Below are 24320 nucleotides of genomic sequence, written 5' to 3'. Positions count from 1 at the left end.
CACATATATTATTGGAAGCAAACTCATGGTGGACAACAAGAGAGATATAAAAACTGCGTAAGAGTGACTGATTGAAACATAGGCGTCCACAAATGGGAACAACTTGATCAAGACCATCCATAAAGCATCACCAGGTATGAGGTCTGATGCATTGCTGATGCTGGATGTAAACATCAGCTCAGGAAGTCGATTCTGAAAATTCAAATTCTCAACCTGGTGAATGTGTGGATACTCATTCCCAGCAAAAATAGGTCTCATCAGTCATCAAAGAATTCAGTACAGAAAATGAGATTATATTTTGGCTGTCTTCATCGATGTTGAAGGATGAATGAAACAAACACACAATTGGAGAACATTCCGGTTCATGTATGAATTGATGTTGCATGATGAATCTGCCAAAACATACATGGTTGTGGAATCAAGGATGGTGGAGCATTTGAGCTAATTGTTGGCTGAATACATATGGAAACTGATCTCATTCTTATTGCTAATTTCAGAGAGTCAATATGTAAATGAGGAAAAGGATGGAATCTTGGGTTACTCTGAAGGTGACATTGCATGAATAGAAAGGGAAGAAGTCATTGCTGGCTGTATCCTGAAACATAGGAGGGAACCAAGCAAGCAGAGTTGACCACACAGGAGAGGAAGTGGAGGAGCATGGAATTGTCACTGCACTGCAGAGAGGTCGAAGAGGACAAGGAGCAATATCGTGCAATAGTTGAAGTCACAATAGATGTTACTGCTGACTTTGACCAGGGCCATCACAGCACTGCAGGTAGGACGGAAGCCAGATTGAGGGAATTCAAACACTAAACTGTCTTGGGTGACTAAATATGATGGTTAGATATGAGAAGGTAATTCGAGAGGACAGTGTAATGTATGCACCTGTGAGGATGCTCACAGGTTTGGAAGAAGCATATGCGCAGGCTGAATCGTAAAAGACGAAAGATGAGGCAGAGGTCCAGGTGAACTACTGTTGGAGATGCAGTACTGATCAGGCTTTGTTGAATCTTACATGGCAAATGGACTCTGGACACTTCTGTTTATACATGTACTGCCAAGAACAACAATTTAGAGGCACCGGAGATGCTGGTTATGAGAAGATCTTCAACATTGGTCTGTTGCAGTACTGTGCTTTGATGTATAGTAGTTATAAAATAAAAATGTAGAGCTGTTGCATTGTGAGTGGCTTAGCCAGTCAATGATGTTCCCAAGACTCAATAAAACCCCTGTTAGTTGGGTATAGGTCATCCACGATGAGGTATAGAAAGATAGAAACATAGAAAATAGGTGCAGGAGTAGGCCATTCGGCCCTTCGAGCCTGCACCGCCATTCAATGAGTTCATGGCTGAACATGCAACTTCAGTACCCCATTCCTGCTTTCTCGCCATACCCCTTGATCCCCCTAGTAGTAAGGACTACATCTAACTCCTTCTTCAATACACCTAGTGAACTGGCCCCAACAACCCTCCATGGCAGAGAACTCCACAGGCTCACCACTCTCTGGGTGAAGAAGTCCCCTCTCATCTCGGTCCCAAATGGCCCACCCCCCATCCCAAGACTGCAACCCCTGGTTCTGGACTTCCCCAACATTAATAAGAACATAAGAATTAGGAACAAGAGTAGGCCATCTAGCCCTTCGAGCCTGCTCCGCCACCCAACAAGATCACGGCTGATCTGGCCGTGGACTCAGCTCCACTTACCCGCCCGCTCCCCATAACCCTTAATTCCCTTATTGGTTAAAAATCTATCTATCTGTGATTTGAATACATTCAATGAGCTAGCCTCAACTGCTTCCTTGGGCAGAGAATTCCACAGATTCACAACCCTCGGAGAAGAAATTCCTTCTCAACTCGGTTTTAAATTGGCTCCCCAGTATTTTGAGGCTGTGCCCCCTGGTTCTCGTCTCCCCGACCAGTGGAAACAACCACTCTGCCTCTATCCTGTCTATCCCCTTCATTATTTTAAATGTTTTTATAAGATCACCCCTCATCCTTCTGAACTCCAACGAGTAAAGACCCAGTCTACTCAATCTATCATCATAAGGTAACCCCCTCATCTCCGGAATCAGCCTAGTGAATCGTCTCTGTACCCCTTCCAAAGCCAGTATATCCTTCCTTAAGTAAGGTGACCAAAACTGCACGCAGTACTCCAGGTACGGCCTCACCAATACCCTGTACAGTTGCAGCAGGACCTCCCTGCTTTTGTACTCCATCCCTCTCGCAATGAAGGCCAATATTCCATTCGCTTTCCTGATTACCTGCTGCACCTGCAAACTAACTTTTTGGGATTCATGCACAAGGACGAGAGGTGGGCACCGGAGGGACTGGAGTGCATCATCACGCCCGGCAACCAAATTTTAATTTGATTTTACATTTTAAAGTTTAATTTGTTTTAATTGCCGGTGCTTTTAGTGTCCCCTTCCCTTTTATAGGGGGCACCGGAGAAATTGTGATTTTAGTGCCCAAAAAAAAAAACAAAAAAAAAACCAAAAAAACACAAAAAAAAAAACAAAAAAAGGAAAAAAGGGCCTTGTAAATGTCTGGTGTGTCACCCAGGTCGGGTGGCACAGTTTAATGTTTATGTTTTGCAGGTAGACTCTAAAAGAGTTTCATGCACAAGGACCCCCAGTTCCCTCTGCACTGCAGCATGTTGTAATTTCTCCCCATTCAAATAATATTCCCTTTTACTGTTTTTTTCCCCCCAAGGTGGATGACCTCACATTTTCCGACATTGTATTCCATCTGCCAAGTCTTAGCCCATTCGCTTAACCTATCTAAATCTCTGCAGCCTCTCTGTGCCCTCTACACAACCCGCTTTCTCACTAATCTTTGTGTCATCTGCAAATTTTGTTACACTACACTCTCTCCCCTCTTCCAGGTCATCTATGTATATTGGTCCCAGCACTGATCCCTGTTGCACACCACTAACCACCGATTTCCAACCCGAAAATGACCCATTTATCCCGACTCTCTGCTTTCTGTTAGCCAGCCAATTCAGGAACCATGCTAATACATTTCCTCTGACTCCGCGTACCTTTATCTTCTGCAGTAACCTTTTGTGTGGCACCTTATCGAATGCCTTTTGGAAATCTAAATACACCACATCCATCGGTACACCTCTATCCACCATGCTCGTTATATCCTCAAAGAATTCCAGTAAATTAGTTAAACATGATTTCCCCTTCATGAATCCATGTTGCGTCTGCTTGATTGCACTATTCCTATCTAGATGTCCCGCTATTGCTTCCTTAATGATAGCTTCAAGCATTTTCCCCACTACAGATGTTAAACTAACCAGCCTATAGTTACCTGCCTTTTGTCTGCCCCCTTTTTTAAACAGAGGCGTTACATTAGCTGCTTTCCAATCAGACGGCACCTTCCCAGAGTCCAGAGAATTTTGGTAGATTATAACGAATGCATCTGCTATAACTTCCGCCATCTCTTTTAATACCCTGGGATACATTTGATCAGGACCAGGGGACTTGTCTACCTTGAGTCCCATGAGCCCTACCCCGCTAGTGATAGTAATTGTCTCAAGGTCCTCCCTTCCCACATTCCCGTGACCAGCAATTTTTGGCATGGTTTTTGTGTCTTCCACTGTGAAGACAGAAGCAAAATAATTGTTTAAGGTCTCAGCCATTTCCACATTTCCCATTATTAAATCCCCTTTCTCATCTTCTAAGGGACTAACATTTACTTTAGTCACTCTTTTCCATTTTATATATCGGTAAAAGCTTTTACTATCTGTTTTTATGTTTTGCGCAAGTTTACATTCGTAATCTATCTTCCCCTTCTTTATTGCTTTCTTAGTCATTCTTTGCTGTCGTTTAAAATTTTCCCAATCTTCTAGTTTCCCACTAACCTTGGCCACCTTATACGCATTGGTTTTTAATTTGATACTCTCCTTTATTTCCTTGGTTATCCACGGCTGGTTATCCCTTCTCTTACCGCCCTTCTTTTTCACTGGAATATATTTTTGTTGAGCACTATGAAAGAGCTCCTTAAAAGTCCTCCACTGTTCCTCAATTGTGCCACCGTTTAGTCTGTGTTCCCAGTCTACTTTAGCCAACTCTGCCCTCATCCCACTGTAGTCCCCTTTGTTTAAGCATAGTACGCTCGTTTGAGACACTATTTCCTCACTCTCAATCTGTATTACAAATTCAACCATACTGTGATCACTCATTCCGAGAGGATCTTTTACTGGGAGATCGTTTATTATTCCTGTCTCATTACACAGGACCAGATCTAAGATAGCTTGCTCCCTTGTAGGTTCTGTAACATACTGTTCTAAGAAACAATCCGCATGCATTCTATGAATTCCTCCTCGAGGCTACCCCGTGCGATTTGATTTGACTAATCGATATGTAGTTGTGAGCCTAGTGGATGAACTGGTAATGTGTAGTCTGATTGTTAAACCTTTGTTAATAAACTAACTAGTTCTTAACAGCAATGTGTTGCTGTTAATTCTTAAGCAAAGAACCATGAAGCAAATACATTAGACAGATAGTTGGGCTTTATATTTTTAATGTCTGTTCTGCTCTTAATTTAGTCATTTTGGCTTCCAGATTTAGACTCTCAAAGTTCAGCTGTAGCTCTTTATCGCCTCCAGATCATTTTCATTAGCTCTGAAATCTAGGTAAGATTTGGGAGTGTGACAAGGATAACAGATAATCTTGCTTTCAATTTTGCATTTCCTACTGTCTCTATTATGTGTCTCCTCTCATCTTCAAGCAGCAGCAGAATATACACACATATATACATACACAGGTTATCAGGCACCAGCCCTCGTCCGGCACCATTCCTGGCAGGGGGTTGGGTCTGTGTGTGAAAGCGGCGGGATCTACTACAGCGTCGAATGTGAGATGGCTGGTGACCCAGAGAATCAGTGCCTGCCTCCCCACTCCCTCACCGACTCCCCATACCCACAGCCCCCGAGAGTGGGAGACAGCCCGACACTCACAGACAACTGCAGCCATCGAGCTGCATAGCGCCTGCCATTTTGCAGTATTCCAGCGTCGGCAGACCCGACCTGGGTTGAAGCAGCCAGGTCTCTTCGTGCGGTGGTCGAGTCCAGCAGCGGTGTCGGGGCCCTGAGGAGGTCGGCGAGCAGCGGAAGGCGAAGAGGTCGGCCCGAGGACACTGCGTGGGTGTTGTTGGTGCCCCAAGTCAGCAGTACGTGGTTAGTCTGGGGGCGGGGGCGGGGGCTGGGGCGTGACCTCCTGTCATCCGGCAAAATCCCGTATCCGGCACAGGCCAGGTCCCAAGGGTGCCGAGTAAGGGAGGATATATGAGCTTCGTTGTCTTCCTTCTTACCATCTGCTCAGTCTTTGGTGTTGAGCTCCTAAGAGTATCTCTCTCTCTTCTGTGTAGTACTCCCCTAAATTACGTGCTCCAAATATCTACAAGTGGTGCAATGCTATGATTGTCTTGACGAGCTGACTTACCTGCTCTTTTCTTGGACTTAACTGTACAAAATCCCCATTTTTAAACAGGAATTGTGAGGTAGCTTTTCACAGAATCATAGTGCTGGATTTTAGGATTTTTGGATTTGGTGGCATTATGGCAGCGGGGCGTAAAAGTTTGCGCCTTTGACTGGAAGTTTCGGCAAAAAAATCATCTGAAGCAGCGTTGGCGTTAAGTCAGGCATTGCATGACTAATTTTGTGCGCCCAAGACAAAACTTTCACCGTTAAAGGAGGCGGCTATTTTGCGCATGCGCAGTGTATTATTTTTTTCTTTTCCGGTCGCAAACACTAATGCAGGGCGTGGCAGCTTCCTGCGTGCATGCACATATAAACTGCCCCACTTCAGCAACTTCTGCTGAGGTGGAGGAGCAGGAGGGAAGGCAGCGTGCCAGGTGCTTCAGTCAGGAGGCAAGGGAGGCCTTAGTCTATGCAGGAGAAGAGGTGGCCCTCACTCCATCTTTCTGGGGGAGCCAGACCACTGCCTCCTGTGTTTAAGCAAATATGGAGAGAGATGGTGCAGAAGGTGTTTGCTGCAGACACTGTGCCCAGGACTGGCAGTGTCAAAAAAAGTTTAATGACCTTACGAGGTTCGTCAGGGCGAGTACCATTTTTATCTATATGTGCCTCCATGACTTCTAACAATAATTTCACACACTATGTGAAGTTTGTCATGCATATGGTCCCTCTCAACACTCTGGGGTGGCTTTCACAATGTATAATAATGAAGGCTTACTTCGGCACCCATTGGCTTTTAATGATCCATGCACATTAACGCTATAATTTACATCGTCCCTCGCAATACACTCCAACTGCTGCTATGCCTTTCTGAAAGATCACTTACCGCCTCCATGTTAGATGCCTCAAACCCGTGAACAAATACTGATGAAGCACATCCAACATCTAAATAGATTGAGTGGAAGCAACAATAACATTCACACAGTATCACCTATTATACTCTGGTAGGCATATGTGCCACAACAGCAGAGAAACCCTGTCTGAACCCTTCCTATTTTCTCTTTGCAGACCCAAACACTCCCATAATAGAAGGAAGCAGCTGCGGGGATCCGCCTCAACCAATCCGGATGTGGAGGAAAGGGTCTCGGCCCTCATCAGAGTCCCAGCTTGGGCAATTGCCGGGAGTGATGCTGAGCCCCCTTCGGGTAGTGAAGGTGTGTAAATGGATAGCGCGACTCAAGATACTGCATTGAGATATATTGTGGAGTTAAGGCGGCCCTTCAAATGAACATGTGCAATGCAACTTTCCTAATGTCACCTGGCCCCCTCCACTGCTGCTAACCACTCGTCTATTGTTTTATACTTCCAGATGACCAACCAGAGGTGCAGTATCCCTTGAGGGAGGCCTCCATGTCAGGCCATGGTGGAGACGACAAGGGAGGAGAGGAGGTTGCTACGGCAGAGCATCACAGCCCACCAGTTGTCCCATCGGGACTAAGTTCATCTGGGGACGAAGCTGAATTCCCAGGGTTTGAGGAGTTGGAGGCTCCTGGCCCCAGTGGAATTCAGCAATGCAGTGCCAGGTTGGAATATCACAAGCCAGCTCTCCGGAGGGTGAGGTGGCAAAGTCGCTCTGCTCAAAGTCAGGCAGACATGGAACTGGAACTGGTGGAAATGTCCAGGGAAACCACAGTTATGCACTGTGAGCTTATGGATGTATTGGGACGGATCCCAGTGAGCATTGACAAGCTCACTGCCACTGTTGTGGAGGCAGCGTCGCAGCGAGTCATGAGTCCAGTGTGGCCATCATTGCCCCCATACACAGGCTGGTAGCCTTCAGCAGCGCCTGTGGAGATCCAGAGCGTGTGGCGCGTGCTATTGATCACGCCGCAGACTCGGACGCATCACAGGCACCAGTTATGCTTCAGCTTGGCCAAGTGATGCAGTCCATGTCGGCTTCCATACTCTCTGCGTTCCCCACTGTCGATTGGGGAAGTGACCATGCCAAAGCAGGCCAGCAAGTTGTGGGGCGACATCGGCTCTGGTTGATAAGGCCCAGCCCCGTTAGGAGAGTCAGTGGCTCCACGGAAATGGCATTCCAGATCCCACCACTCACTCGCCAACCATGTTCCATACAAGGTTGACAACCCAGCCACCTGTGACTGGTCACGCCGATCATGAGGCGCCCCAGTTCAAAGCTGGGCCTTCCAGGCCAAGAGCTGGTCCAGGACGTCCTCAGAAGCTGTCTGCATTGTCTGGCCCCAACACAGCAGCCCTCTAGCAGCCTTGCTGTATGTCCCGAGGACTCATTGAGGAGAAGCAGCAGGCATGGAAGGGGGTTGAAGGGAAGGATGGGGGGGGGGGGGGGGGGCGGAAGTCTTGCAAAGACCCATTAAGGACTGGCAACACTTCATTGCCAGGAATGTCTGTACCATTGTCCACATTATTATCACACAACTATATACAATGCACTCCTCTTCAATAGTGTTGCTGCATGAAGCAGCCTTGTGTTCATTTACATAGTCTTTAAGCATTGTATCGTTCTGGGTTTGGGGTGGGTGGGGGGGGGGGGGAAAGAGGAGAATTGTAAATGTTGCATTTCGATAAAAATGTTTGTTGACCTGTGCCATTGGTGTCTTGTATCTCATTCGCAGAATCAAGTGTAGAATAGCCAGCCCCACCTTTCCCATTCAGCCAAACCGGTCAATGATGAGCAGCCGACCTAAGGTTCTTGCTACGGCCACATCTCCACGCTGCCTCCTCTGTGGCTGTGGTGGTTGCTGTATGGGTTTCTTGCCAGGTTTCTCTTCCTCCTCCTGAGGTGGTCCTGCAATCCTCATTGGCAATGCCTGTCCCCTCGTGATGGCTAAGTTGTGTAGCATGCAGCACACGACAATGAACTCGGAGACCTGCTGAGGGGAGTATTGAAGGCTGCCTCCAGAGCAATCCAGGCATCGGAAGCGCTGCTTCAGCATGCCAATTGTCTGTTCAATGATGTTGCGGGTGGCTGCATAGCTGTCATTGTAGCGCTGCTTGGCTTCTGTGGCAGAGTTCTGGAGGGGGGTCATGAGCCAGGTGGCCAGGACGTATCCTTTGTCCCAGATCAGCCAGCTGTGACCTCGTCTTTGTCGCTGAAACATTCTTGAGACACTGCTCTCAAGCAAAATGAAAGCATCATATGTGCTCCCTGGATAGTGGGCATTCACTGTGTGGTCACAGATCAGCTGTACGTTTAGGAGTGGTATCCCTTTCGGTTTCTGAAGACATCTGCATTGTGTGATTGTGCTCGCAAGGCGACGTGTGTACAGTCAATTGAACCTTGAACCCTGGGGAAACCTGCAAATTGTCCAAACCCTAGAGCCCTCTCATTCTGGCTGTCCCTGCTCATTGGGAACGTTATGAAATCCATTCTGCATACATACAGTGCCCTTGTAACCTGGCGAGAGAGAGGGCTATAGTGCAGGGCTATAAGCAATACCCACCTTCCTGTATGGCTCACAGACATGGACCATGTACAGTAGACAAGTTGCTGGAGAAATATCACCAACGATGCCTCCGTAAGATCCTACAAATCCCCTGGGAGGACAGGCGCGCCAACATCAGCGTCCTCATTCAGGCCAACATCGCCAGCATTGAAGCACTGACCACACTCGATCAGCTCCGCTGGGCAGGTCACATAGTTCGCATGCCAGACACGAGACTCCCAAAGCAAGCGCTCTACTTGGAGCTCCTTCACGGCAAATGAGCCAAAGGTGGGCAGCAGAAACGCTACAAGGACACCCTCAAAGCCTCCCTGATAAAGTGCGACATCCCCACTGACACCTGGGATTCCCTGGCCCAAGACCACCCTAAGTGGAAGAAGTGCATCTGAGAGGGCGCTGAGCACCTCGAGTCTCAATGCCGAGAGCATGCAGAAATCAAGCACAGGCAATGGAAAGAGCGTGCGGCAAACCAGTCCCACCCACCCCTTCCCTCAACGACTATCTGTCCCACCTGTGACAGAGTCTGTGGCTCTTGTATTGGACTGCTCAGCCACGGAAGAACTCACTTCAGGAGTGGAAGCAAGTCTTCCTCGATTCCGAGGGATTGCCTATGATGATGATGAACCTGGCGAATGCAGCAATGTGCAGTGTGCTGAGAGATGCTGCATATGTCCCCTGCTGCTGCTTGGAACGGATCGGAGGCATAGAAGGCCATCACCACAGTCACCTCGACAAGCAGCACAGTCCTGTTGGCACTGGTAGGCTGCAAGTCTGCCTGTATGAACTGACATATCTGTCAGCACTTCTGTTCGGAAGCGCAGCCTTCTAACGCACTGAGGTATGAGCGGTGTTCTCTATAAACCCGTGGGGGGGTAAGGCCTCCTCCCCAAACATCTGTGACCTCTTCGATTCCGTAGCCCAACATGGCCAAGAACCCTCTTCCAGCTTGAAGCCGCCTGCCGATAGCAACCAGCATGATACGCTGGCGAATTAATATTGCTCCCATTGAAATCTCTCACTGATCTTGTAAACAAAGTGTGACGACACATAAAAGTGTTGCTTTAAACTCTAGCCTCAAGCAGCATTCTGCGCTCAACCATGGCAGTCACTGACAACTGTGATATAAGGTCCTCCAGCCTCTGTTTAAATATGCCGCCAATAGCACATGCTGCACCCTGGGACCGCCTGTTTTTCTCAGTCGTTTCCTGGGGCGGTTGTTAAATGGGGAGTAGGGCTGAAAGTTCCATCCGGGGTGCTAGTGCAGCCTTGCATGACGATTTACGCCATAACGATGGTCAAAACGGAGAGCGGGGCGGTAAGTTTTTGCGCCACTGCAAAACCATTAGCGAAACTTCCGGCTGGGCACTAAATCCTGGACGGCCTGTTTCAAGCCCAGAAACACCATTTATCAACCCCGCTGGGGTGAAAAACAAGGCACAAAGCAGAAAATCCAGCCCATAGATTCCGACAGCGCAGAAGCCATTCGGCCCATCATGCCTGTGCCATCTGTTTGAAAGCAAACTATCCAATTAGCCCCACTCTTTCCCCATAGCCCTGCAAATGTTACCTCTTCTTCAATTATATTATTGAATCTGCTTCCAGCACCCATTCAGACAGTGCATTCCAGATCATCACAACTTGCTGCGCAAAAATAGTTCTCCCTATCTCCCCTCTGGTTCTTTAGCCAATTATCTTAAGTCTGTATCCTCTGGTTACCGACCCACCTGCCAGTGGAAATAATCTCTCCATATTTATCAAAACCCCTCATAATTTTGAGCACGTCTATTAAATCTGCTCCTCAATCAATCAATCAATCAATCATAGGCAGTCCCTCGAAACGAGGATGACTTGCTTCCTCGCCAAAAAAGGATGAGTTCAAAGGTGTTTCAATGAAAGACCTAATATTCCAGATCCCGAACTACATCTTGAAGGGTGGAAGATGCCTGTGCGTGGATTTTTTTTTAACGTGCGGTGGCCGTTGTACACCAGCCACCACACGGTCTTTTCAGAGCTAGGTCTTGGTCCAGTGGCAAGGATTACCCAAGATGACTGGAGACCTTCTCTGCTGCACGGGCCTAGTGCACACACACATCGCAGTGTGGGCTGGCCCGTGCTGCCCCTGGGCCCTCGCCTCTTCTGGGCCCCGAACTCACGCCTCTCCTGGGTCCCGATCACATCCCTCTACATTCTCTCGCCGCTCCTTCGCCCCGACCTCGCCGCTCCTGCTATACCTGCCCACGCTCCAATCACCGACCTGGACCTTGGTGACGTCCCTCTTCGCTGCTGTCGCCCTCCTGCACCAGCTCACGCTGTACCTTGCCGTGGTACGCCGCCACGCTGCCCATGGCCGCCGCTCGCCACTCCTTTTATGGCCCCGACCTGCCGCTGATGGTCTCTCGCAGGTCGGGGGCCGCCACGCTGCCCCTCACCTTCCTGCTCTAAGGAGAACACTCAAAGCTTTCGCTCGTCTCTCTACATACCTGTGAAATGTAGTGGTTTGGTTTTGAATAGGAGGCAGGTCAAGAGGAGTGTCATCGAGGAAGGAATGAGGGAATGAATGGTGAAATAATAGCGTCTGAGACAGCAAGAAATAGTAACCAGGGCAGCAGGAAACAGGAGTGAAATAGTAACTGGGGCAGTGACAGCAACAGTGGAGTGGTTTCTCCACGTGACAGACGGAGCATGCTTCAGTGAACTTTATATGGGGTTTTGAGTCAGAGGATTGGAAAACTGTGTGTGTGTGTGGGGCGGGGGGGCGGGGGGAAAACAAGTCCAAGGAAAAAGAATAATTTGTAGGAAGCGAGAATGCCTCAAATGGCGGAGGCAGAGCAAGACTGCGGGGAATGAAATGGGGATGGCTGCAGACGGAGCTTATGAAGAGGAGAGCAGTTTCACGATGGTGCTGCCCTCGTAGATGCCAAAGGTCTCAAAACAGTTTTCTGCTCAGCTTGCCCTCTATTTTCCAGTTTCTGGGAGTGAGCTAGGGTGATTGGCTGGGGGAGAATAAATACCATTTTTACTGAAGGCAGCCAATACAATTATACACTGGCAGAAATACTGGCTAGAAAATCATGAGCATTGTGAATCGGGTATGTGGTATCTGCACCTAATCAACACGCTTGTTGAACAAGACTCTGTGCCGGAAAATTTGGAACTTAGGAGCAAGTCTAATAATAAAAAGCATCTTGAACTGTTTCCTCCATTCAGTTGAGGCACTAGACCACCACTGAGATCAAGCTGTTCTCTTAAAACTGGTTTTCATTCAGCTCCAGTAAACCCTAGCCACTCAAAGATAATCTTTATCCTTTCATTATGTGAATCCTACTTTCTTACCAATTATCAAAATAGATGGTTTGCATTTGTAACTTGTGCTGTACTGAATGGCATTAAACAGCATTAGAGTTAAGAAATAATTTGCTGCAAGGTAAGAACCAGTTTGGATGAATGTTAATGGTGAATTTGTGAGAATCACTGCTAAAAGCAGATGGCTGCTAGTAATTATATCCTAAAGCATGAGGTCACCTCCAGTGAATAATTTTTCCATTCTTTTCTCCAATTTTCATACCAATATGCCTACACCACTTCTCTCCTGAAGGTCATGACTCATGCTAGGATAGAGTTTCATTGACATTGGAACCCCTCCAGAACTAGGTTTGAGCAGCCATTCTTCATATGGGAGTATTGACAGGATATTTGACTATTGGAGACATCACTACCAGATTCAATGCTGTCATTTTCAGTACAACACTGCTTGCATATTTACCCACGAGGCTATTAAGAGGGATCACAGGTTTTGTGTTTAATGATAGGGTCATCCGTTTTCACTCATGACGCTGGCCTGGAAATTCCACAGGGGTTCTTCTGTGGGAACCTCCAGAGAAATGGGGCAAATGTCTCTTTTCAGCCATTTACACCAGTTCTCCAGGGATTCCACCTGTCTCCAACTGAAGTTATGTTAGGAGACTGGGAGAATTCCCATGGATTTCCAACCCATCATCTTCTATCCAGTGATCCCTATTGGAGGTAGGCATATGTGAAGACCAGAAAAGGAGAGTATTGAGCGTGCAATAATATCCCGAACACCTTTTACTGACTCCTGCTTGAAAAGGGTGGATGCCAGCGAAAGACAAGACTAGGGGCAGGTTTGATGCCTTACATACCTGAGCAGACTATTGATGCTCATTAGCTAGACTCAGGAGTGAAGAGCAATGTCCCCTGTATGCTGCACTCCTCCTGCGCAGCCTGCCTCCCCCCAATGCATGGCCCATTTAAATTTTTGCACATGCACAGTATCTACAATATAAAAGCCGGTGAGTGGTCTGCACGGACCTTGCAGATGACTGCCCGGACTTAGCGAGAACACTGGCGAAGAGCAGCCAGTTCAGTGAGGCTGCAGGACAGCTGCTGGTGATCATAGAACCGTACCATGTATCAAAAAGAGATAGCAACTTTAGGGGGGGGAGGAACCCAACTGTTCACAGTAACATTAGTACTCACACATCAATTTAGATTACATTTAAAATGAATATCTATAACTACCTATCATTTTAAATCACAATGTATTTTGGTTGTACCATTTGGAAGGATCAGAGATACAAATTATTTCCCACTGTGGCAATGACCATAAATAGCTCACCATTATTGGGTCAGCCCACCCCCTGAATATAAACTGTATCACGCAGCTTCTCATTACATGTACAAGAATATGAAATGCTTCTATGAATGACCATAAAAATGTGCATGTTTTGAAAGGACACAGTGTGGAGGAAATTCGTATCTTACCACAGTTGCAGTCTTAGGCACAGTGCTGGGCCTTTGCGCAATGAAATTACCAACAGGCGTCTCCACAGGTAAAGGGGGTGGACTTGCAATGTCTTCTGAAGATGCTGGTGAAAGGAACAAAAAAGTAGATATACATTCTATAATGAAAGGTCACCTTTACATCACACACATTTTGTAAGCTGGGTATCGAGTCAAAATATAAAATAATTAGATACAGAAATGCTATGAATTGCATTCTCCCCCACTGAAATGGTATAGGAGACTTCTTAATTTTTTTTCAATGAATGGTGATCCACTTGGGAAGGTGCCAAGCATTTCTCCTAAAGGGAGGGAAAAAAACAAGAACACAAGCTATGATCGCATCCTTCCTCTGCCTCTATTTGGTTTTGGATTTAGCAAAAGGTGGCAATCCTAAACTTGTCGCACAAAGGCTTCTGGACAGGGAGAGAAATTAAAAAGCCTCAAACATGCCAACAAACAAAACAAAGAACACTTACTTTTACTTAGTTTGTTAGGTATGCGAATTACTGTTGGTTTACGCAATAAAGGTGGCCGACTTGGTGTAGTATCTGTGGGTGCCGTCTGACCTCTAGGTAAAGTCTGAAAAGGATCTGTTAGGACAGAAAATAAAATAGGGATGGTGTTAACTATTTAGTATTGAACTTGTCACCATCTTCTAAATCACTAAAATGCTGATCACACATTTGTACAACCAGTAGTATGTTTTTTTTTAAAGTTGGTGATAGACTGGAATAATTTTAGAACAAATACAGCAAACAATACAGTAATGAATGGTAGTTCATTATAGAAAGAATGAATGAAAGGATGGGAGGAAAGAAGAACAAAAAGAAAAAGGAAAAGAAAATGAAAAAGTGAACAAGGAGAAAAAAAGGGGGAGGGGAAGCAAGAGATAAAGACAAGAGATAAACAAACAAAAAAATAGTTTATATGTTGTCTTTCACATGCTTGCGATGTCTCAAAGTGCTTTACTATCAGTGAATTACTTTTGGAAGTATAATCATTGTTGTAATGTAGGCAAATGCAGCAGCCGATGTGCACATAGCAAGGTCCCGCAAACAGCAAGGAGATAAATAACCCGCTAGCTTGTTTCAGTGGTATTGATCAAGCGATAAATGTTGGCCAGGACTGTGGGAACATTTCTGTCCACCTGAACATACATGTTGCCTCAGTTTAAGGTTTCATCCTAGAGTTGGTACCTCTGACTGTGCAGCACCCCCTCAGTATTGCACTGAAGTGTCATCCTGGTTTATGCACTCAAGTTACGAAATGGGGTTCAAACTCACAACCTTGGAAATCACTGTTCTTTTGATTCCTGCAGGTTTAGGTCTTCAAACAAGTATACAATTTTTTAATAATTAAGTGTCCAAGACTTTTGTTCATTGTTTATATTATACAGGCCTAGAAATTTAAGTGTGTCCATTTTTGTGTGTGTGAGGGGAGGGCAGGAAACAATCCCTGCACCTGATTGGCGAGGACTGAGACGCATCCAATATTGGGCCTCAGGCCTCATTATCATCGAGCTGGTGAACTACGGACATGAACAGGCAGCTCACTGGCGAAGCGGAATAGAAGATCGGGCCACTGCGAGGTCAGCAGGGGCCTTCAGGTGAGTGGCGAAAGGCGATAGGAAGTGGGAGCAACTGGGCCAGGAAAGGAAATTTCTAGGCCATACTGTAACTAATGCTTAAAGATTACTGGAATTATGTATAGCAGAGTGTCTAAAGTTATGCATAAAGTGCTCCATGAGATCGTGGTTTATGGCTTCATGTCTGCATGTCTGCAATTTCCCTCTTATGACTTATTAATTACAATAAAGGCATTAAGTGGAAACCGGGCAATTAATCCCAAGTGAAAGGAGGAAAGGAATTTGAAGGAACCATCCTGGATCATTCTCATCTACCTTGAAGCAGTGGGCCATAAAGCTGAAGAGGCTTGGGAACAGATTAATTGCTAATGGGGAACTTTACATGGCAAAGGAGTATTATATTCTACATATCAAAAAAATGGCACTCGTCTGCAGGATCCAATTTTGAGAAGTGTTATACATGTTGATGCCAGTTCATTGGATATATTCAAGAGGGAGTTAGATATGGCCCTTACGGTTAAGGGGATCAAGAGGTATGGAGAGAAAGCAGGAAAGGGGTACGGAAGGAATGATCAGCCATGATCTTATTGAATAGTGGTGCAGGCTCGAAGGGCCAAATGGCCGACTCCTGCACCTATTTTCTATGTTTCTATAAACAGGGTCAAAACAGCACTTCAATCACAAAGTTACTGATCAGGTCCCTTTTCACTCAACACAAGTACTGGACACAGTCATTTTCTGCTTTAAATGTCAGCAATGTTGCCTCTAATTGTTTTTGGTGCACGGTCCCTTTAATTTTGATGCGTAGCATCTTTTCCTGCGGCAGCAGCTAGTGAGCAGCCTGTGCGGGAACTCCCGATTGGTACTGTTATGTAATGATGTGTGTATCGTCCCAGTACCTTAAATGTAATGTAAGTACTATGCCACACCACAGAGGGCGCTGCGGTGGGAAACCCTGGTAGCACCTGTAACAAGGGCTATATAAGGCTGACCACCACACCTGGGAGGCACTCTGGAGCTGAACAATAAAGGACGAAGGTCACAGCAGTTAGACTTACACCAGACCGTGTGGAGTCAGTGATTTGTGTGCTACATACACCACATTGGCAACGAGGAAGCGGACGAACTCCACGCAACCATGGCTACTCTGGGCTCGCTAAAGGATTTTACCGTGGGCAATGATTGGGAGGCCTTTACGGAAAGGCTCGAGTACTACTTCACAGCAAATGACCTGACGGAGGACACATACGCAATGAGAGAGAAGCGTAAGGCGATATTGCTTTCCAGTTGTGGAGATGAGGTTTACTGTCTCGTCAGGGATTTGCTGGCACCCGGGAGCGCCAGGAACAAGTCATACGAGGAGCTGACTGAACTCATTCGTGACCAGTTGAAACCGAAGGAGAGCATCCTCACGGCCAGATACAAATTTTACCATCACTGCAGACCTGAGGGCCAGGATGTCACCAAATATGTTGCGGACCTCAGGAGACTCGCGGCGCCGTGTGATTTTGGGGCACACCTTGACGAGGCTTTGCGGGACGTTTTCGTTATGGGGATTGGCCACGAGGGCCTCCTTCACAAGCTGCTGGCCACGGAACCCACAGTCACTCTGACAAAGGCCATCACCATCAGCCGGGCACATATGACCTCGACTTGCAGCACCAAGCAAATAATCCACACAGTCTCGAACCCGGCAGGCACTGTCCACAGGATAGCGCCCACCACGGACAAAACTGCAGAACGTGGCTCTGCCCGGGGCAGAGAGCACGGACCTCGGGATCCTGGAGCTCAGAGTTCGCTGAGGGGGGCCAATCAAGCAGCACCATGCTGGCGTTGTGGAGGAAGCCATGGGGCTCACCGGTGCAGGTTTGCGGAGTACACGTGCAATACCTGCCACGTTAAAGGCCACCTTCAGCGTATGTGTAAAAGAAATCAGACTCACCATGTGGCTGAGGAGATGAGGGATGATCCACTGCTCAGCGAGGAGCAGGTAGAAGAAGATGAGGTGTTGGGACTGTATACGTGCACCGACGATTCGCCCCCAGTGATAAGGGAAGTAAGAATCAACGGAGTCCCAGTGAGTATGGAAGTGGACACGGGCTCGGGTCCGTCGTTGATGAGTCGGAGAACTTTTGATAAACTGTGGATTAACCCAGCTGCACGACCCAAGCTGGTCCCGGTCACGGTGAAGCTGCGTACCTACACCAGGGAACTAATACCTGTTCTCGGCAGAGCGATGGTGCAGGTATCCCACGCGGACGAGACGCACGCTTTACCTCTGTGGGTCATTGCAGGCGATGGGCCGACACTCTTCGGCCGGAGGTGGATGGGGAAGGTCCGTGGGAGTTGGGAAGACTTTATTCCTCCACAGGCTGCTGCTCCCCGGGGTGCTGCCATGCCCCGGGTCCCCAGAGAGCAGCGCCGACCGAGCTGGAGCTGCAGCCTCAATTCACCCACAGGCAAGCCCCAGGCCCGGACCTCACACAGAGACCCTGCAGCCTTAATTCCCACAGACAAGCCCCAGGCCCGGATCTCACACAGAGATCCTGCAGCCTCAGCCCCCACAGGCAAGCCCCAGGCCCAGACCTCACACAGAGATCCTGCAGCCTCAGCCCCCACAGGCAAGCCCCAGGCCCGGATCTCACACAGAGATCCTGCAGCCTCAGCCCCCACAGGCAAGCCCCAGGCCTGGACCTCACACAGAGACCCTGCAGCCCCAGCCCCCACAGGCAAGCCCCAGGCCCGGACCTCACAGAGATCCTGCAGCCTCAGCCCCCACAGGCAAGCCCCAGGCCCGGACCTCACACAGAGACCCTGCAGCCTCAGCCCCCACAGGCAAGCAGCCCTGCACAGAGGGGCCTAGTGGGGGGGCAGGGGGTGAGCCGGCGGGGCGTTGCGGGCGGGGTGCTGAGGGATCCAGGGGCTGGCGGTTCGGAAGAACCCCGCAGAGGAAGAGGCCGTTGAGCAGGCCCCGCCGAGGAGCTGGTAGCGTAGGGTGGCCATGGTAGTCGCGGGGAAGGCGGCAAGTGCGGCCGCAGGAGAGGCGGCAAGTCAGGTGGCAGCGGAGGCTGCGACAGCGGAGGGCATTCGGAGCGGCGGAGAAGAAGATGACGGCGGCCTCGTGTCGGAGCTGCAGAGCATCAAAGATGGCGGCGCCCAAGGAGAAGCCTCGTGGAATCCTCCAGCATCAAAGATGGCGCTTTAAAGAGGAAATGCACCTGGGAGTCTTAAAAGGGCCTTACAAAGAGGTGGTCCCCACAAATGGCAGAGCGAGTCTAAAATGAGCTCTGTTAATGTGAGATAGTGAATTTATAATAAGAATTACCTTTTTTATGCTGAATGGGCACTGTATTTGAGTAAAATAATGGATGAAGTACAATTAATGATAACGGCTAACAAGGAAATCAAGGTTCCGCTACCAGTCAATAACCAGTTAATGTACCAGATAATATGTACCATACTAACGCACTGTCTATGCCCACCTGCCTTCCATTGGACAAGTGTGATGTTATGTAATGATGTGTGTATCGTCCCAGTACCTTAAATGTAATGTAAGTACTATGCCACACCACAGAGGGCGCTGCAGTGGGAAACCCTGGTAGCACCTGTAACAAGGACTATATAAGGCTGACCACCACACCTGGGAGGCACTCTGGAGCTGAACAATAAAGGATGAAGGTCACAGCAGTTAGACTTACACCAGACCGTGTGGAGTCAGAGATTTGTGTGCTACATACACCACAGGTACGTGATCACGTACCTTAGGGGGAACATTAGATGTCAGTTTGCCTCATTTGTTAGCACTCCCGTCTTTGAATCAGAATGTTGTGGTTCAAGTTCGACTACAGATTTGCCCATGAAGTGCTGCATTATTGGAAGTGTAGTTAAACCGAGGCAGCTCAAGTTGGTGTAAAAAAATGCAATGGCACGAAAAGAATAGAAGGTTGTTCTTCCAATGTCAAGGTCGACATTCCTCCTCAACCAACCCACCAAAAATGGATTAACTGGGCATTCATTCATTTGCTGTTTGTGAGACCTTGCTGTGCACAAATTGGCTGACATTTTCCCCACATAACAATACTGACTACACTTCAAAAGCAATCCATTGGTTGTAAAGTGTTTTGGGATATCCTGAGGGTTTGAAAGACACTATACAAATGCAAGTTTTCTTTCATTTACTGGAACAGCAAATTTATTCTTCAAAAGGTGGAATTAATTAGAAATCTCAGCAATTGGTATGATTGGGAGATAAACAGCCATTCAGACTACTCTTTGCAAGTGATCATGTAAAGTTTGCTGTGTCAGATTCTATAAAATTACTTACTGAGGGAAGTAAAGAAAACTCTATACTTCTCCATGCTAATAGAATAAACCTCCAGGCTATAACATTTGCCCTCATTGATCCTCAACTATTTTAACCAATGTCACTTCCTAGCTCCACAACTTGTGTCCAAATGTCCCCATCCTGCTTCATCTCCCATCAAACATCCCTCTCATCATAGAGTGAAGGAGGTAATTGGAAATGACTGGAGGAAAAGACCAGATCACTATTAGGGGTGAATCATCTGTACAGAATAGGCGTAGAAAATAATGACTCAATACCGCTGTCTATTACATTTTTGAATTATAATAATTAAAGCTTAGGTATCAGCTCTCCCGAGGGCCGTGTAGGTACATGCATCAAGTGTAGTACTGAATGATACAGACCAGAAAATTCCAGGTTTGATTCTCAGTCTGATCTTAGGTGAGACAGCAGTTTGGATGCGGAAGCATCCCAAGGTAGGCTAGGGAGGGGGGGGGGGGTGCGGGGGGGGGGGGGGAAATCAGCCATCCAGCTGGAAAGTGCACATGTGTGAACACAAGTGGAGGATAGTATAATAGCCCATAGTCATATATCCTGCAAATAATTAGGCAGTTCATCACAAGTTGCCTTTAAAGTAACTTAATAAGCTCTCCAGTGGCTTAGCTGGTTAAGGTATGAATAGCTGAGCCACACAATCCAGAAAGCCGCAGTCTGTGCTGAGTTAGTTGGGGAAGCACTATGGATGCTACAATTTACCTTAGTGCTCTTGGGGAGAGGGCGTGAGATGAGGCAAAATAAAGACTAGGTTGTGGTTCTTGCTCTTAATTGCTACACAGCAAACCAGGTCAGACATTAGAAATACTGATGTTGGGCAAGGACAGGATTGGCCTTCACTGTAATGCTCCCCATGGTCAAATAACTTTCTAAGCTCATTGGCTGGCCTTACATGGTGATTTGCATAACGTACCAGAGGGCTGGTAGAACCTATGGAGCAACAATCAACAACTTCAGAAGAGATGGGGAGAAAATAATTCTAGAGTTCAAATGCTATCTTCTCTTACTGTGCCAGCAGCGAGTACACATAATGCAGTCTTTAGAAAACTAATTACATTACCTACGGTCACTAAAGAGGTCACATTATCTCCTGTTGGAACAGCGGGTACAACATCATCATCAAAACTTATCAGATCCGGTGAGCTTCTTGAGATTATTTGCGGAGAAGGTGCATGTTTGTTGGTTGAAGATCCTTCGACCTGCACCATAGATGCCTTCGTTATGGGCAGCACCGAAGGTCTAGAAGCATTCTGCTTAGGTGCTATTAAAGGTGCATCACGGTTTTCAATGGGAATGGTCCTTTTTGCCACTGTGGGCCTTGGTGCTGGAACAGGAACTTGATTCCTCCTATCTGCAGATCTTTCTCTCTGAGGAGTGACAGTAGGTGAAGGTGCCTCCTCCCCAAGATTTAAAGCGTTATTAGCTCCATCTCTCTGTTTTGACTCTGCTGAGATACTGGGTTTTGGTTTCTTCGGTGGTTCTGGCTTGGGTCCAACAGCTGTGCTCACAGTTTGTGGTTTTGGAAACAGGATTGGCCCCTGTCTCTCTGCTGCTACAGGTTTTGTTTTAGCCCCATTATCGGATTCTCCTGAATTCTTGTCAGCCACAGAAGGTTTGGGAGCTGCAGTTGGTTTCCCTTGGGCTACTGCAGGCTTCAGCCCTAAAGATCGTGGAACAACTTCTGGTCTCTTTGATGGCCGTGTGTTAGCAGCAGAATTTTCAGAATCTGTTTGTGTTTCAAATGCCTTTATCCTGGAAAGGATACTGTGCCCACTGCTATCTCCCATTGTGTCTTGGTTGACAAAATGATCTTCTGCAGATTGATTTTGACACAAAGTTAACCCACGTATAACACCAATTTTGGAGGAACTTTCTTTACTTTCTCCCTCAGAAGTCTCACTTTGCAGTTCTTCAAAAAGTATCTTGAAGTTATCTAAGGACCTGGGCCTCGGTATTGGACGCCCCTCAACATTAGTGTTCGTTTGGACACTTTGTTCCCGACTGGAATTACTTTCTATCAAAATCAAAGGCGCTTCACTTTCCACAGGCCTAATAGGAATGAGGCACACAGTTGGTCTGGAAGGTTTCACTGGTTTCTGAACTAGAACAAAAGAGGCACAAGATAAATTGAAAATAAGGTATGTAAAGAGCAGACCAGCATATATATTATATCATTTAAAAAAAAAAATCATTATTGGGATTTGGATGTCATTGAAGAGGCTGGGATCTATTGCCCATCCCCAATTGCCCTTGAGGTGATGGTGGACCACCTTCTTAAACAGCTGCAGTCCTGGTGGTGAAGATGCTTCTACAATTCTGTTAGGTAGGGAGTTCCAGGACCTTGACCTAGTGACAATGAAGGAACGGCAATATATGTCCAAGTCAGGTTGGTGTGCGACTTGGAAGGGACCTGAGAAGTGATGGCACTCCCATGCACCTGCTGCCCTGGTCCTTTTAGGTGGTGGAGATTGCGGGTTTGGGAAGTGCTTGATGAGTTGCTGCAGTGCATCCTGTAGATAGTACACATGGCAGCCACGTTACATCGAGATGGAGGGGGTGGATGTTTAGGCTTATGGATGTAAAATTTAAAAATTATAAAGCATATTAAAGATAACAAAAGAAAGTGGATTACAAGGCAATAATCTGATTGATGTGAATTATGACCTCGGAAGCCAAGAACGACGCTCGAGTGGTTTGCTTAGATTCCAAACTTTAATCCTCTGGCAAGCATGAATATTTTACAATGGCCTGAATTTTGCCATAGCAATAAGGGTGAGGCTATCAGCACTCACCGTTATTATGGAGTAAATCAGACAGCAACTTTCAGAGTCCGCACATACATAGTTAAACGCAGACATCTGGCAGTTGCTGTCCGATATGCCCTGTTCCTCCATAAACTCCTACACCTCACCAATAGATTTAGCATTAAAACACATGAAGGGCATGAAGTTGTGGCATTTACCCACTAGATACACCAGAAAAAGTTAGGGCTGGTGCATTTAGGTGTAAGTGAATTTTTAATGGCATGATAAGTCTAAATTAATGCCAAACAACCATTCTGGCCCTGAAAATGTAACATTACAAGCGTGAAGTCACATTCCTGCAGAATGTAATCATTGCTGGAGATTTTAAAAATAATTAAATATTAAATTTTTTTAAAAATGTTTTCTTTCCATCTCTTATCTCTCTCTTAATTCCATCTTTCTTTCCATTTCTTTATTTTGCTTTATGTACAAGATTTTACACTGAATTAAATATTCTAATTTATACTTACTGGTTTAGACTCAACTTGCATAAACACTGAAAATTGGCGCAAGGATTGTGATGTGCAATTAACCCGGGCCCATTGATTGCACTGCATAGCAGGATGGCAACTTTGTGCTGCCTGCTCATTTCCATGATTTGTGTGTGCAGCCAGCGCTCCCAGTGTTAGTCATTGGCTGCACGCATCAGCTGGGTGCCCAATATTGTTAGTGCATGGCAGCGAGGACGATTGAGAAGCGGGTTGGGGCGATGACGCAGCCCTGTTTGACCCCAGTCCGGATGTGGATGAAGTCTGTAGTGGATCCGTTGGTAAGGATCACGGCCTACATGTCTTCGTGGAGCAGGCGGAGGATAGTGACGAACTTTTGGGGGCATTCGAAAAGGACAACGATGCTCCTTAGACCCTCACGGTTGACAATGTCAAAGGCCTTTGTAAAGTCGAAGGTGGCCATGTATAAGGGCTGGTGCTGTTCCCTGCACTTTTCCCGCAGCCGTCGCGCTGCAAAAATCATGTCCGTTGTGCCCCGTAGGGGACGAAATCTGCACTGTGATTCCGGGAGGAGCTCCTCAGCCACAGGGAGAAGACGGTTGAGGAGGACTCTAGCGATGACTTTCCCAGCAATCATCCTCGCTGCCATGCTCCACCTTACAGTCAACAAGCTCCCCGCTGGAGTGGAACTAAACTATAGCACCAGTGGGAACCTGTTCAACCTTCACTGGCCCTGGACAACTTGGGCCATTTCCCAAACCTCGGGAGCCTCTTATCAACAAGAGCAGACATTGACGACGAGATTCAACACTACCTCCAGTGCGCCAGTGTAGCCTTCAGCCACCTGAGGAAAAGAGTGTTTAAGGATCAAGCCCTCAAAACTGCCACCAAGCTCATAGTCTACAGGGCTGTAGTAATGCCCGCCCTCCTGTATGGGTCAGAGACACGGACCATGTACAGTAGACACCTCAAGTCACTGGAGAAATACCACCAACGTTGCCTCCGCAAGATCCTGAAAATCCCCTGGGAGGACAGACACACTGACATTAGCGTCCTCGACCACGCCAATATTCCCAGCACTGAAGCACTGACCACACTTGATCAGCTCCGCTGGGCAGGCCACATAGTTCGCATGCCAGACACGAGACTCCTAAAGCAAGCGCTCTACTCAGAACTCCTTCACGGAAAACGAGCCAAAGGTGGGCAGAAGAAACGTTACAGGGACACCCTCAAAGCCTCCCTGAAAAAGTGCCCCCATTGACACCTGGGAATCCCTAGCCAAAGATCACCCTAAGTGGAGGAAGTGCATCTGGGAGGGCGCTGAGCACCTCGAGTCTCATCGCCGAGAGCATGCAGAAATCATGGCGACGGTGAAGGATCGGTGATATATTTCCAAGTCAGGATGGTGTGTCATTTGGA

At 47.3% G+C, this 24320-nt stretch overlaps 1 protein-coding gene across 8 annotated transcripts in view; it reads right to left on the bottom strand.

Annotated features, from left to right (window-relative positions):
* The window catches only part of sh3d19 (SH3 domain containing 19), a 213543-nt gene that overhangs the window by 58117 nt on the left and 131106 nt on the right, over window positions 1-24320 (bottom strand). For all 8 annotated transcript variants that reach the window (XM_070871449.1, XM_070871453.1, XM_070871455.1 and 5 more), the window contains 3 exons: window positions 20709-21749; window positions 14183-14296; window positions 13686-13789 (listed from right to left, as the gene is read on the bottom strand). In XM_070871449.1, coding sequence (XP_070727550.1) covers window positions 13686-13789; window positions 14183-14296; window positions 20709-21749 — 1259 coding nt within the window. The remainder of the gene's footprint in view (window positions 1-13685; window positions 13790-14182; window positions 14297-20708; window positions 21750-24320) is intronic.

This window comes from Pristiophorus japonicus, chromosome 2 (assembly GCF_044704955.1).
Source record: "Pristiophorus japonicus isolate sPriJap1 chromosome 2, sPriJap1.hap1, whole genome shotgun sequence".
NCBI lineage: Eukaryota > Metazoa > Chordata > Chondrichthyes > Pristiophoridae > Pristiophorus > Pristiophorus japonicus.
The sequence above is the reverse complement of the archived record's forward strand: the minus strand, read 5'-3'. Positions and strand labels throughout refer to the sequence as shown.